Source organism: Microtus pennsylvanicus, chromosome 12 (assembly GCF_037038515.1).
Source record: "Microtus pennsylvanicus isolate mMicPen1 chromosome 12, mMicPen1.hap1, whole genome shotgun sequence".
Taxonomy (NCBI): Eukaryota; Metazoa; Chordata; class Mammalia; order Rodentia; family Cricetidae; genus Microtus; species Microtus pennsylvanicus.
Window position 1 is genome coordinate 5,223,868 of NC_134590.1, and position 12,918 is coordinate 5,236,785.

The 12,918-nt window shown below is 41.9% G+C and overlaps 1 protein-coding gene across 5 annotated transcripts in view; it reads right to left on the minus strand.

Annotated features, from left to right (window-relative positions):
- Ptpn13 (protein tyrosine phosphatase non-receptor type 13) overlaps positions 1-12,918 on the minus strand; it is a 191,769-nt gene that overhangs the window by 111,276 nt on the left and 67,575 nt on the right. For all 5 annotated transcript variants that reach the window (XM_075942741.1, XM_075942742.1, XM_075942744.1 and 2 more), the window contains exons 5-6: positions 8,269-8,454; positions 5,576-5,663 (exon numbers count right to left, since the gene is read on the minus strand). In XM_075942741.1, coding sequence (XP_075798856.1) covers positions 5,576-5,663; positions 8,269-8,454 — 274 coding nt within the window. The remainder of the gene's footprint in view (positions 1-5,575; positions 5,664-8,268; positions 8,455-12,918) is intronic.

Consider the following 12,918-nt stretch of genomic DNA (forward strand, 5'->3'; position numbering starts at 1 on the left):
CCCTTCCACTGTACTATCCTGACACACTTACCCCTTCCACTGTACTACCCTGACACACTTATTCCTTCCGCTGTACCACTCACCCTGACACACTTACTCCTTCCACTGTACCACTCACCCTGACACACTTACTCCTTCCACTGTACTACCCTGACACACTTATTCCTTCCGCTGTACCACTCACCCTGACACACTTATTCCTTCCGCTGTACTACCCTGACACACTAACTCCTTCTGCTGCACTAGCACTGCACACTGGACTGACTGATCTGTAAAATTTATACATGACTTTATTATTTTGTCACTTCCATTAGCTTTCTATACCCTTTCCCCAAGCAGAACAGTAAGAGACTCAGTCTCCTTTGGTTTACAGCTATGATATCTTACAACACAGCTTCCAAGAGAATGAGGGTTGAGCGACTTGATTATAAAACTTTTAAAAACCAGTTTAGGTGGCATCATTTAGCAGAAAGACTCCTATCAAGAGACTGTGGTTTTAATGTTTTCTTCCTAATCAACCCATAAGCTTGTGCAAGCCGGTCAATCTCCATGTTTCTCATTTCCTCCAGCTATAACATGTGGGGTGATTTAATGTTCCCTCTTTTTTTGAGACGACAGGAGAGATAACCCACCTTAACTATTCTGAGCTCTTTGGAACGAAGACATACGTACCAAATTTTGTCTCTTTTCTATCTAAATTGTTTTCCTGGGCACATAATTATCTACCAAGAGGGGATTTAAGAGTTCTTTTGAGAGAAAATAATGAACCCAGAGATCAGAAGGTTTCCATAGAAGTCTTAGATCTGCTGTTGAATAGAGTATGACATGTTCCACAAAGGATAAACATCTTCAGGAGGACCTAAGCTCAATTTACAGACACAGATTACCACGAATTATAAGCATCCAACTTTAAAATGAAGCCATAAACAATCTCCTGGAAAGTGTACATTTTGCTACAAATAGAAAATTTAAGAAAATCGGGACAAAGTTGCACACACATTTAATCCAGCACCTGACAGCCACAGGCAGGTGGAGCTCTGTTTTTGGAACCAGCCTGGCCTACAGAGTGACTTCCAGGGCAGATAGGACTATACAGAGAAAACTTGTCTTGGAAAAGAAACAAACAAAAATAGATTTAAGACCTTAAAAAGTCTTCATGGAGTATATTCCCAACTGCTTCAATCCAACTTATATCCTATCATTCCCCTCTTCCCTCTCACACACAGACTCAAAAAGTCAGAGCATCTCTGGGAAGGGAACTTCAGTATTAAAGGAAGCTGCTGAGTTCCCCACTGTCCTTAAAAATAAACTGAAATTCACAGAAAACAGAAGCCAAATCGTCTACATACTCCTGGGGTTCTGAAGCCATCACCACTTATATGACAGTGGCGTGGGTTTCCGCTAACGCTTGGCAGGAAATGCTTGTGTTTTGGGTGTGTGGCTAGTGAAGCCATGCTATCAGGACCAGCAAGCAGTGTGAAGTAACAAAGGAGGGGCAGACAGCCCACAAGTTTAGGACTTGACTTTGCCACAGATTTCAGAAGCAAGATTCAAGGTCATTCACTGACACACAAAGTAGTAAGTGGTATTAAATTAGCAATCAAACAACAGATACAGATTATCCATGAACTGACTTGCTTCTTTCAACCCAATTCTGTATCTCACTGCCCAGCCTACTGCTTTCTTTATGGAACTTTGATCAGGATCTCAGTGCACTGAAGCTACGGTCCATGGACACTTCTAACTGGTGAATAATGAGGAGACTCTTCACTAGCAACGTAGGCTTACAGGATACGTGGCTACCGGTGGCCAGGAACTGAACAAGCGTGTCCAGAGGACATCAGCATCCTAGAAGAGGATCTGTTCTTTGACAGCTAATTATTTTCCCAGTTTTAAACCTCTGAAATTAATATATGCTAATGACACCTGACTGCTAATCGCCTCTGACTTGTGGGCATGTAGTCAGCACGCTTTCATTGCTTCAGTTCTGTTGAAGTGCTGAAGACTGAAAAGGGAACTTAAAATGGCTCCGGTACAATATTCTCACTACTGTGTAAATGCTGGCCGAGAACACCAGAGGTTCCTCCTCCACTATCCTCCACCAAAACATGGGTGCAATTTCTACTCCAAATGCTATTGAGAGAAAAGTTTGATTCTTATTTTTACTCCAAAATGGAAGTATAAATCTGGTTTACCCTGAGTGACGAACTGTAAATCTTTACAAACTCTCTTCAGTTTGGACAGAGGAGGGATTTGACCCTACTCTCACAGAATATAATCAATATTAATGATTTCTGTTAGTCTGTAAAAATTAGCTGCATGGAAACAGCCCATGAATCAGAATCCTAAATATCTAGTAAACAACACCACTGAGCAATTTTTAGTATAAAATCAGAGTCATAAATAAAACAGATTAAAACTTATTTCAAACTTGCAATGCTTTGTTACAATAAGAAAATGGTCAAATAATACAAGTCAAGATGGTGAGATGCTTTCTTTTTTGAACTATCGCTCACCCAAGGTATGAGACCAGTGAAATAATAGAAGTCTAACATATTTCCTTATGAAAACACTAAAAAGTCAAACTATGAAAACAGGAAACTACATTTCACTGTCTAACATTTTAATAAAATTCTTTCTCATGCTTGAACAATCAACACATACTCATTGAACATTTACAAAATAAACTGAACAAAATATATCAGCAGGTTTTTTCTTTATGTTCTAGAAGCTTAACTCACATAATTTCTTACTTAAAAGCAATAAATAAACCACTAGTTAGGCTATGCTACAGAGTAGATACAAATTCAATTAAGCCTGACGTAGGACTCCTCTCCGTATACTGTGAATATGTTTTATTACCAGTGGTTAATGAATAAAGCTGTTTCAGCCAATGGCTTAGCAGAACAAAGCTGGGTGGGGAAATCCAAACAGTGAAACAGAGAGAGTAGGCAGAGTCAAGGAAATGCCATGCAGCTATCTAAGGAGAAAGACGCCAGCCAGAAACTTACCTGGTAAGCCACAGCCTCGTGACAATACACAGGTTAATAGAAATGGGTTAATTCAAGATGTAAGAGCTAGCTAGAAATATGCCTGAGATATTGGCCAAACAGTGCTGTAATTAATAAAGTTTCTGTGTGATTATTAGGGTCTGAGTGGCTGGGAAATGAATGAGCAGCCTCCGCCTACAAGTCTGTAGTTGCTACCCCTGAAATATCATATGACAATTAGTCTCTGGAAAATTAAACTGTGAAACACAGATGGTAATAAAACGTGCTGTGTTAACATTTCACAGCCTTTAAAATTTCCTAAGCTAAGCACGGCAGGACAATTTTCCCCCAGTAGAACCTTGATGGACATGGAACAGACAAAAAGCTATCACACCATTTTTGGGAGGTCTTGAAAGAACATAAAACATCTAAAAGAATTAATCATAAATATATAAAATTATACTTATTAAATCAGCAGGTAATATAAACGTTAACTGCACAAACAGCCACGTAACTGGCAGCAGGAGCAGACAGAGGGAAACTCCAGGAAGACTGGAGACTGAACAGGAAAGAAAAGGGCAGGGGTATAGAAGGCAGGAGGCGGGGGAGGAGGGGCACAGATGGAAGAAATTCGGGGCGGAAAGGGGGAAAGAAAGGAAGTGGGGAGACAGAGTGAAAGGCAAACCTTGCTAGTCTAATGTCTCACTTACATGCTCAGGATGAGTCCTTAAAAAAAGACTGTTGTAGCTTGCTACTGACACTCAAAATAATTCTTATTATTCTGCTCTACAGAGGAGAGTGACTAAAACTGACGATTCTTGGCACCAACGTCAACATAATATTTTAGTTTAAATCCTAGTACAACAAACAGCCTCCTTCCCATAGAGCATGTGTCCACACAGCCGAGGGAATGAGGACAGTAAAGGAAACCCTAACAAAAAGGACTAAAAATACCTAAACTGCTATCAGACAAAACTCACTTTGTACTTTTTATCCACACATAAATAATATTAGAAAGAACCTTGATCTAACTAAAAATGAATTTACCATCATGAAACAAAAGCTAAGGTACTTCAGAAACAGTAACAACCCTCACTTACCGCAAAGGAACAATAACAACCCTCACTCACGACAAAGGAACAGTAACAACCCTCACGACAAAGGAAACACTCTTTGTGCGCTAACCAACTGGAGCCCCACACAGAACCCCTCAGACACACATGGACTGCTCCTCTTGACTTCAGGAGAAGCACAGCCCTGGTTTAGAGTACACTCTTTATGCTTAAAAGGCTTCTGGACTCTGCAAAGAGTTCAGATAATCAAGGGTCTATACCTTAATTTTACAAGAAAGCTTTCTCACAAGGTTGTCTTATTTTTTTTGTTTTTTAAATAAGCTGGTTTTTAAATATGCTGGTTGTCTGGTTAAAGTAAAAACCAGGAATGCAAATTTTCTAACTTATTTTATTAAAGTGTATACATTAAAACATGTTTTATTTGAATATACTTGTTTTCTTTACTTTTTTCTTTAAACAAAATTCTTGCTAATATTTATGTTACCATGACTTTCAACAATTTTTCATGAGGAGTAAAAAGAAAGTAACAAAATTAATCTACAAAATCAAAATTTATCTTTAAAAGAGCCAAGCCTGGGGGCTGAAGAGATGGCTCAGCGGTTAAGAGCATTGCCTGCTCTTCCAAAGGTCCTGAGTTCAATTCCCAGCAACCACATGGTGGCTCACAACCATCTGTAATGAGGTCTGGTGCCCTCTTCTGGCCTGCAGGCATACACACAGACAGAATATTGTATACATAATAAATAAATAAATATTTTTTTTTAAAGTTTTTTTTAAAAAAGCCAAGCCTGGTTCTTAGCACTTAAAAAAAAAATCCCATTTTTGCCAGGAGGTGGTGGTGCATGTCTTTAATCCCAGCACGCAAGGCTACACAGAGAAACTTGAAAAAAAATAAAGAAAAGGAATTTTAAAAACCTATTTTTATATCTACTTTTTATCTCAAATATTTAGAATATCCATGCATTTTTTAAAATCTTATTACATAATCATTATAGATCCATTATATATAAGTTACCACCAAATAACCAACCACTGCTCATTTTTATTCAGCAGGCATCCTATAACCGATGGCAGTGTTTGACAAGTGGAAGCTACGACATACTCGCGAAATAACTTTAGTGACTGGCCCTGAGAGAGAACTAGAAGAGACGACTCTGGCTTCAGGGGTGTCACTGTTCGTTCCTAAACACACGCCTGTGCTTGGGTCATGCTTATGGCCTAACTTTAATATTAAATACCTTGATAAATGTATGCAGATGATGGTACTGATGGAAAAACACCGGGAAGGGCAAGATATGTGCGGCAGTTCTGAGCACTAATCTTTTTACGTAACTGTAATGCTTATTTAGTATTGTGCCTGGTGTTTGTCTCTGTTCCCTGGCTTCTACTCTGCATCCTTACATTCATATGGGCCACAGGCACAACTGACTGGATTTCTAAGCCAGAAAGCACATTTTCACAGACAAGAGAGTAGCATTAAGGTCTAGAAAGTTCCTATTACCACACTCTTACCTGTGGGTAATCCTTTTCCTCTCAGTCGGTCTCGAATAGCCTGGCTTCGATCAGGCTTTTGTTCACTGCTACGGGAAAGCTGATCCGTCTGTACACAGGTAATCAAAAATCAAGTTTGATAAAAATAATCTCCTCTCCTGTCAGTGACTGTCACAGCACAGCATGCTAGCCAATCTGGAGAGTTCAGCACCAAGCACAGAGACTCCACAGCTGACTGTAATTCCCTGCTCTGCTAGGACCTGTATGCACTGGGACTGGCCAGTCCATCTCTGAAGAGAAGCAACAAACAGAATGCTCCACACCTGGGGACTCAAACTGGCTAGTTCTGAAGGCAGGATCTTGAGGTATTCTGTTTTTCTCTTCCTAATAACTATTCTCATCTCTCAAATAAGTTTATAGTTTTAAAGCTACATTAATTTTGTATTAGAGAACTTCTTCTGGTTGCACTTAGACATTGAGAACAGCATTTAAATTATTTCAGAAGTAATTTCCTTGATACTGTCTGTCAGAACTGCATAGCCTGCTAAATTTTTCAACTGGATGTGCTGAGAATCTTCTCTGTAACAAAATACTTTGGCACTCTGAAATTTCAATGGCAGTATTCATAGATACTTATGTAAAATAAGCACAAATTGAATCAAACTCTATGTTATGTAGAATAAAAAGTTAGAGAATATCGGTTTATTTAGATAATCAAAAGCAGGACAAATACAGATTCAAACTGAAAACAGAATAGCGATGCTATGTTAAATGTCGTGTCCACGCTTGGATCTATGCACACACATTTTATTATTTCTCCATTACAGAAGTTAGTGTGTGGATCACAACTCCGTCTCAGGTAGCACGGTCATGATTCAAAGCAGGTTAGTTCCTATCTAAAAGAAGATTTAGATGGAAGTATTTGTGAAATGATGCAGTCCTTGAATTACATAAATGGTATCAGTGCAGACCACCCCGACTGTTGGGGGACAGGAAAATGGTGACTATTATACATAGCTGTGATTGCCTGCTTTGAGGGAGTTACTAATAGCAACTGTTGTTAGTGAACAGTGTATGCCCGGCATGGCTCAGTGCACTACACGTTATACCTGATCTTCATAACAATTACAGATGCTCCGAAAGATCAGCTCCACAGTCAGAAGTGCCGGAGCAGCTGGGCTACCTTCACAACTGTCTCAGGTAACAGGGATGGTAATCATATTTTATAGTTAGTCAAAATTAAGGTAAATATATTGTTTTTTGGGGGGGAGGATTTTCAACAACCATCTTTTATTTATGACGAAAAGGTTTTCCAATGGGATCTATGCAAAGTCTGATACTGACATTTTTCACATTGTTTTAACAGTTGACAAAAATAAAAGGGACATCAAAAGAAATGTTTGCATGGATTCTGTTGAGCTGGGGAGGGTAGACGGACATCTCTCTAGAAAAATGACAATAGCCTGAAAGTAAATATATTTTAATACTAGAAGAACCAAGGCACTGGAGTGCTACCACAATAGCCACTTGTGGAAGGGAACGGCAAGATCTTGGGGTCAGAGCCACGCAGCTTCCAAACGTGTCTCTATCATGTATCACACCATGTTTTAGCAGCTTCCAACCGTGTCTCTATCATGTGTCACACCATGTTTTAGTAGCTTTAGTTGTGTTTTTTAGATGAGCATACAGAACTGAAACAAACTAAATAGAATGGGAGCAGCCATAGCAAGAGAACTGCACCCATCAGCCCTTCCCAGCACAGACTCTAAGGTTCAGTGGGGACAGCTCACATCTGTTTAGGACAGCCGAGTTCATTTCTCAGCAACTAGCAAAATGTGTGGAATATGTATATATTCCATTCACCTGACAGTATCCTGGTTAAGATGGAGGAACTAAACCTCCTGAGAACGAGGAATTAAGAGGAAGCCAAATCCGGGGCCCGGCCAGCGAAGGGAGGAGCACCGATGGACACCAGGGAGCAAGAATGTGTAAGGACATGCACCAGCCAGAAAGCCAGACACCAGTGACAGGAGGACACCGATGGGCACCAGAGAGCAAGAGCAGGTAAGGGCATACGCCAGTCGGAAAGCCAGACACCAGTGACAGCCCCGACAGGGAGAACAGGACAGAACAGCTTAAGGGAAGAAGAGCAGAGATGCGATTATTATACACGGATTTTACTCTTTAGTTCTTTACATCTTGGATGAGAGAAAAGGGAGGCACCCAAGACTCAAGCAGCAAGAGAACCACAGACTCCTTCCCACCAGAGAATGGGGAGAAGTTTGAGGATTAGAGGGATCCTGACAAGTGAGGGGGAAGAAATAGGTCTAGAAATAGAAAGCACAATAAGAATTCTGACACTCATTTTGTGTATCAATGAGTTTCCTCAAGGCAATCGATTACAATGATCTGCTAAGAGCTCTGCAGAAGAGAGCAGAGGGGGAAACTAGGGAAGGGCAGAGGACTCCCAGGGTGACAACTCCATAGTTGTTCTACAATCTTTCCTCCAGCAAAGTTCTTTAAAAATGGATGGCTTTCATAAAATGTGGGAAACTGCATAGAATTCTAAATTTTAAAGTACTATTTGGAGTAAACAATGAATATTAAAACTATTATAACTTCCTTTTTCATCCTTAATTTTGAAAAGCTATTATAAAAAAAACTTGTGTGTTATTGAATTTCAAAATATGACTGTGTTTTCAACTGTAGCTTACCCCAGAAATATTTCCCAGAACCAGCTTTACCAACTGTTTCACGTAGGAAAACGAAGGCGCACAGTTGCTGTTCCTAATGTGGGCACTGCAGGCATCCAGGACAGTCCGCACGGACACTCGAGCATAGATGACATCCTCACACATGCCTAGCAGGATGCTGTTGAGATGGTCTCCCAGCCTGATGGGCTGAAAGGAAAAGCCATTATAGGAATCTCAGGAATCACGCATTATGTTTGGAGGAAATGAATTAATTCTTTTCTATTGGCAATTATGTCTGGCTGACCCATGTGGCCCCAAAACCTTTTATATTAATAGAAGGAAGTTAACATGGCTTCCTAAATAAAAGTGTAATTTAAAAAAAACGTTAATTTTGTAATAAAGAAATGGTATAATCTATTTTTGTTTTTATTTGACAGGGTCTCATTGCACAGCCCTGGCTGACCTGGAACTGTCTCTATATACCAGGCTGATCTAGAACTCACAGAGACTCCTGCCTTATCTTCCAAATACTGGGATTAAAAGTGTGCTCCACTATGCCTGGCAGAAGTGAACTTCTTTGATTAGTTAAATATATCGAGAAATAGAGACAGTGCTTCAATATTCAGTATTCATAAGATATATTTTTCTATATAATTTGATATTTGTATAAGATGGAAGAGTCTAGATATTAAAATGACTCAAGAGCAGCTAAATGAAATGGGGTTCTCATTTATCTGATGAAACAGAAACCAGAATGTGAAATTATGTTTGTTAATTAACTTTTAAGTTACTACATCCAAATGGCCAATAAGCACATAAAAAGATGGTTAGCATCACTATTCACCAAGAAGTAAAAAGAGAAAATATAAAAGCATACTGCTGGGCTGGGTGTAGCTCACCGTAAAACACCTGCCAGGAAGGTGTGAGGTCCTAGGTTCAATCTCCAGTACCTCCAAAAATGTATTTAACAGACTAAAAGTCTAATAACAGTACACACTGGACAGCCACTGCTGTCCATGTCTAAACTTTAGCAAAGGCTTCTGGGTAACTGGCAACTCATCCACTCAAGTATGACTTTATCCCTCACGTTGCAGCTTAGATGCAATTTCCTTTAAAAACCAATTCTCACTCTGGTATCTAAGGTGAAGACCCAGCCTTTTTCTACTAATGGAGCATTCATTTTGTTATGTTCTAATTATCTGTTTAGCTGTCTGTACCTTCCAGTAAATTCCACAGCTATGGCCAAGAGCAAGCCTCAATTCTAGTGTTTTCTCTGATGATACAAGATATACACATTAAATACTTGCATTTCTAAAATGGTAATGATTTATGATAATTTCTATATCGTGATATATATATAAAGTATGACTATATTATTTTGTATCACTTATATTGACTTTATTTTCAGTTGTTAGAAAATAACACAAAATGCTAACTCTAGACGGCTACATTTTTTATGACAGTTATATTACATGACAAATGACATCAGTATCTCCAGTAACAACTTTCTCATATGTATTTACAGAATTGAAACTAAAGAGAGAAAGAAAATAAACAAAAATTTCCAAAGAGGAAAATTAGATAGAGCTAAGTTGAATTAAGCTTGAGATTCTGGACAATCAACAACAACAAAAAAAAAATCTGCTTTTGTATTTCTAAATGACTAAATAAAGCCAGCTTTTTCTTCCTCCTCTTTGTCCCCTCCTTCTTCCTTTTACTTGGTACGTGCGTGCGTGTGTGTGCGCAGCTATGTGTGTGTGGTCTTTGTGCTTTGTGAGTGCTCTCACAGGTATGTGAGTGCGTGTGTATATTAGGTGTCTTGTACTGTCCACTTCCACAGTGTCATTTGAGGAAGGCTCTCCCACTAAGATGGTAGCCACCCATCAGTCCCATGGCTGACCACTGAGCGTCAGCAATCTGCCTATTCCTATCCCCCAGGAACAAGGGCTACAAATATGCTTGGCCATTCTGCTTTCATGCATGTGACAGAGATCCAAAAACAGGCTGCCATGCGTGTGAGGCAAGCAATTTCCTGTCTGAGCCTTCTCCCTAGCCCTAAATGAAATTTTAATTAGAGATTTTAGGAATAAGAAAAAAATACTAAAACTGGCCCAATGATCTGAATCCAAGACCCGAGAGTTAACCTCACATGTGTTTCTGCTACAGTCGAAGCCATGAAGTGGAATTCTGACATGCCAACAGCCCAAAACTAACAAAAGCTCCCCACTACCTCAAAGGGTTGAAATGCATAGAGCCCCTGCCTTCCCTACCACAGGCTGACTGGGCCAGAGGCGCCATCTCTGCTACCACAGGCGACAGGGACAGATCTGCAGATCTGTTATGGTCAGTGCAAGACTGACTTCACCAGACATTTACACCCTGATCCTAAACCAGCAGCTGATAAGAAATGAGGGATTCGCCTAGTCACTGAGCTTTCCAGGGAGAGTCCGGCTCCATCACTCAATCTTGGCAGTGACTGCTACAATCCTTAGAGTATCTTCAGTGAGTTCATCAGCTCTCACTGTTAGTCCATTCTGACACACTGACTGTGCACACGTGAACAACCCGGCACTCTCTGTTAGTCCATTCTGACTGTGCACACGTGAACAACCCGGCTCTCTCTGTTAGTCCATTCTGACTGTGCACACGTGAACAACCCGGCTCTCTCTGTTAGTCCATTCTGACACACTGACTGTGCACACGTGAACAACCCGGCACTCTCTGTTAGTCCATTCTGACACGCTGGCTGTGCACATGTGAACAACCCAGCACTGTTAGTCCATTCTGACACGCTGACTGTGCACACGTGAACAACCCGGCACTCTCTGTTAGTCCATTCTGACTGTGCACACGTGAACAACCCGGCTCTCTCTGTTAGTCCATTCTGACACGCTGACTGTGCACACGTGAACAACCCGGCACTCTCTGTTAGTCCATTCTGACTGTGCACACGTGAACAACCCGGCTCTCTCTGTTAGTCCATTTTGACTGTGCACACGTGAACAACCCGGCTCTCACTGTTAGTCCATTCTGACTGTGCACACGTGAACAACCCGGCTCTCTCTGTTAGTCCATTCTGACACGCTGACTGTGCACACGTGAACAACCCGGCACTCACTGTTAGTCCATTCTGACTGTGCACACGTGAACAACCCGGCTCACTCTGTTAGTCCATTCTGACGCTGACTGTGCACACGTGAACAACCCGGCTCTCTCTGTTAGTCCATTCTGACGCTGACTGTGCACACGTGAACAACCCGGCACTCTCTGTTAGTCCATTCTGACACACTGACTGTGCACACGTGAACAACCCGGCACTCTCTGTTAGTCCATTCTGACACGCTGGCTGTGCACATGTGAACAACCCAGCACTGTTAGTCCATTCTGACACGCTGACTGTGCACACGTGAACAACCCGGCACTCTCTGTTAGTCCATTCTGACTGTGCACACGTGAACAACCCGGCTCTCTCTGTTAGTCCATTCTGACACGCTGACTGTGCACACGTGAACAACCCGGCACTCTCTGTTAGTCCATTCTGACTGTGCACACGTGAACAACCCGGCTCTCTCTGTTAGTCCATTTTGACTGTGCACACGTGAACAACCCGGCTCTCACTGTTAGTCCATTCTGACTGTGCACACGTGAACAACCCGGCTCTCTCTGTTAGTCCATTCTGACACGCTGACTGTGCACACGTGAACAACCCGGCACTCACTGTTAGTCCATTCTGACTGTGCACACGTGAACAACCCGGCTCACTCTGTTAGTCCATTCTGACGCTGACTGTGCACACGTGAACAACCCGGCTCTCTCTGTTAGTCCATTCTGACACGCTGACTGTGCACACGTGAACAACCCGGCACTCTCTGTTAGTCCATTCTGACTGTGCACACGTGAACAACCCGGCTCTCTCTGTTAGTCCATTCTGACTGTGCACACGTGAACAACCCGGCTCTCTCTGTTAGTCCATTCTGACACGCTGACTGTGCACACGTGAACAACCCGGCTCTCTCTGTTAGTCCATTCTGACACTGACTGTGCACACGTAAACAACCCGGCTCTCTCTGTTAGTCCATTCTGACTGTGCACACGTGAACAACCCGGCTCTCACTGTTAGTCCATTCTGACGCTGACTGTGCACACGTGAACAACCCGGCTCTCTCTGTTAGCTCATTCTGACACGCTGACTGTGCACACGTGAACAACCCGGCTCTCTCTGTTAGTCCATTCTGACACGCTGACTGTGCACACGTGAACAACCCGGCTCTCTCTGTTAGTCCATTCTGACGCTGACTGTGCACACGTGAACAACCCGGCTCTCTCTGTTAGTCCATTCTGACGCTGACTGTGCACACGTGAACAACCCGGCTCTCTCTGTTAGTCCATTCTGACGCTGACTGTGCACACGTGAACAACCCGGCTCTCTCTGTTAGTCCATTCTGACACACTGACTGTGCACACGTGAACAACCCGGCTCTCTCTGTTAGTCCATTCTGACACACTGACTGTGCACACGTGAACAACCCGGCTCTCTCTGTTAGTCCATTCTGACACACTGACTGTGCACACGTGAACAACACACAGTATAAAACACCTGTGTGCCTGGCAGCATGCTGGAGAACACACACAACCACACAAAAGGGCTCTGTAAAAAGTGTAAATATGTAT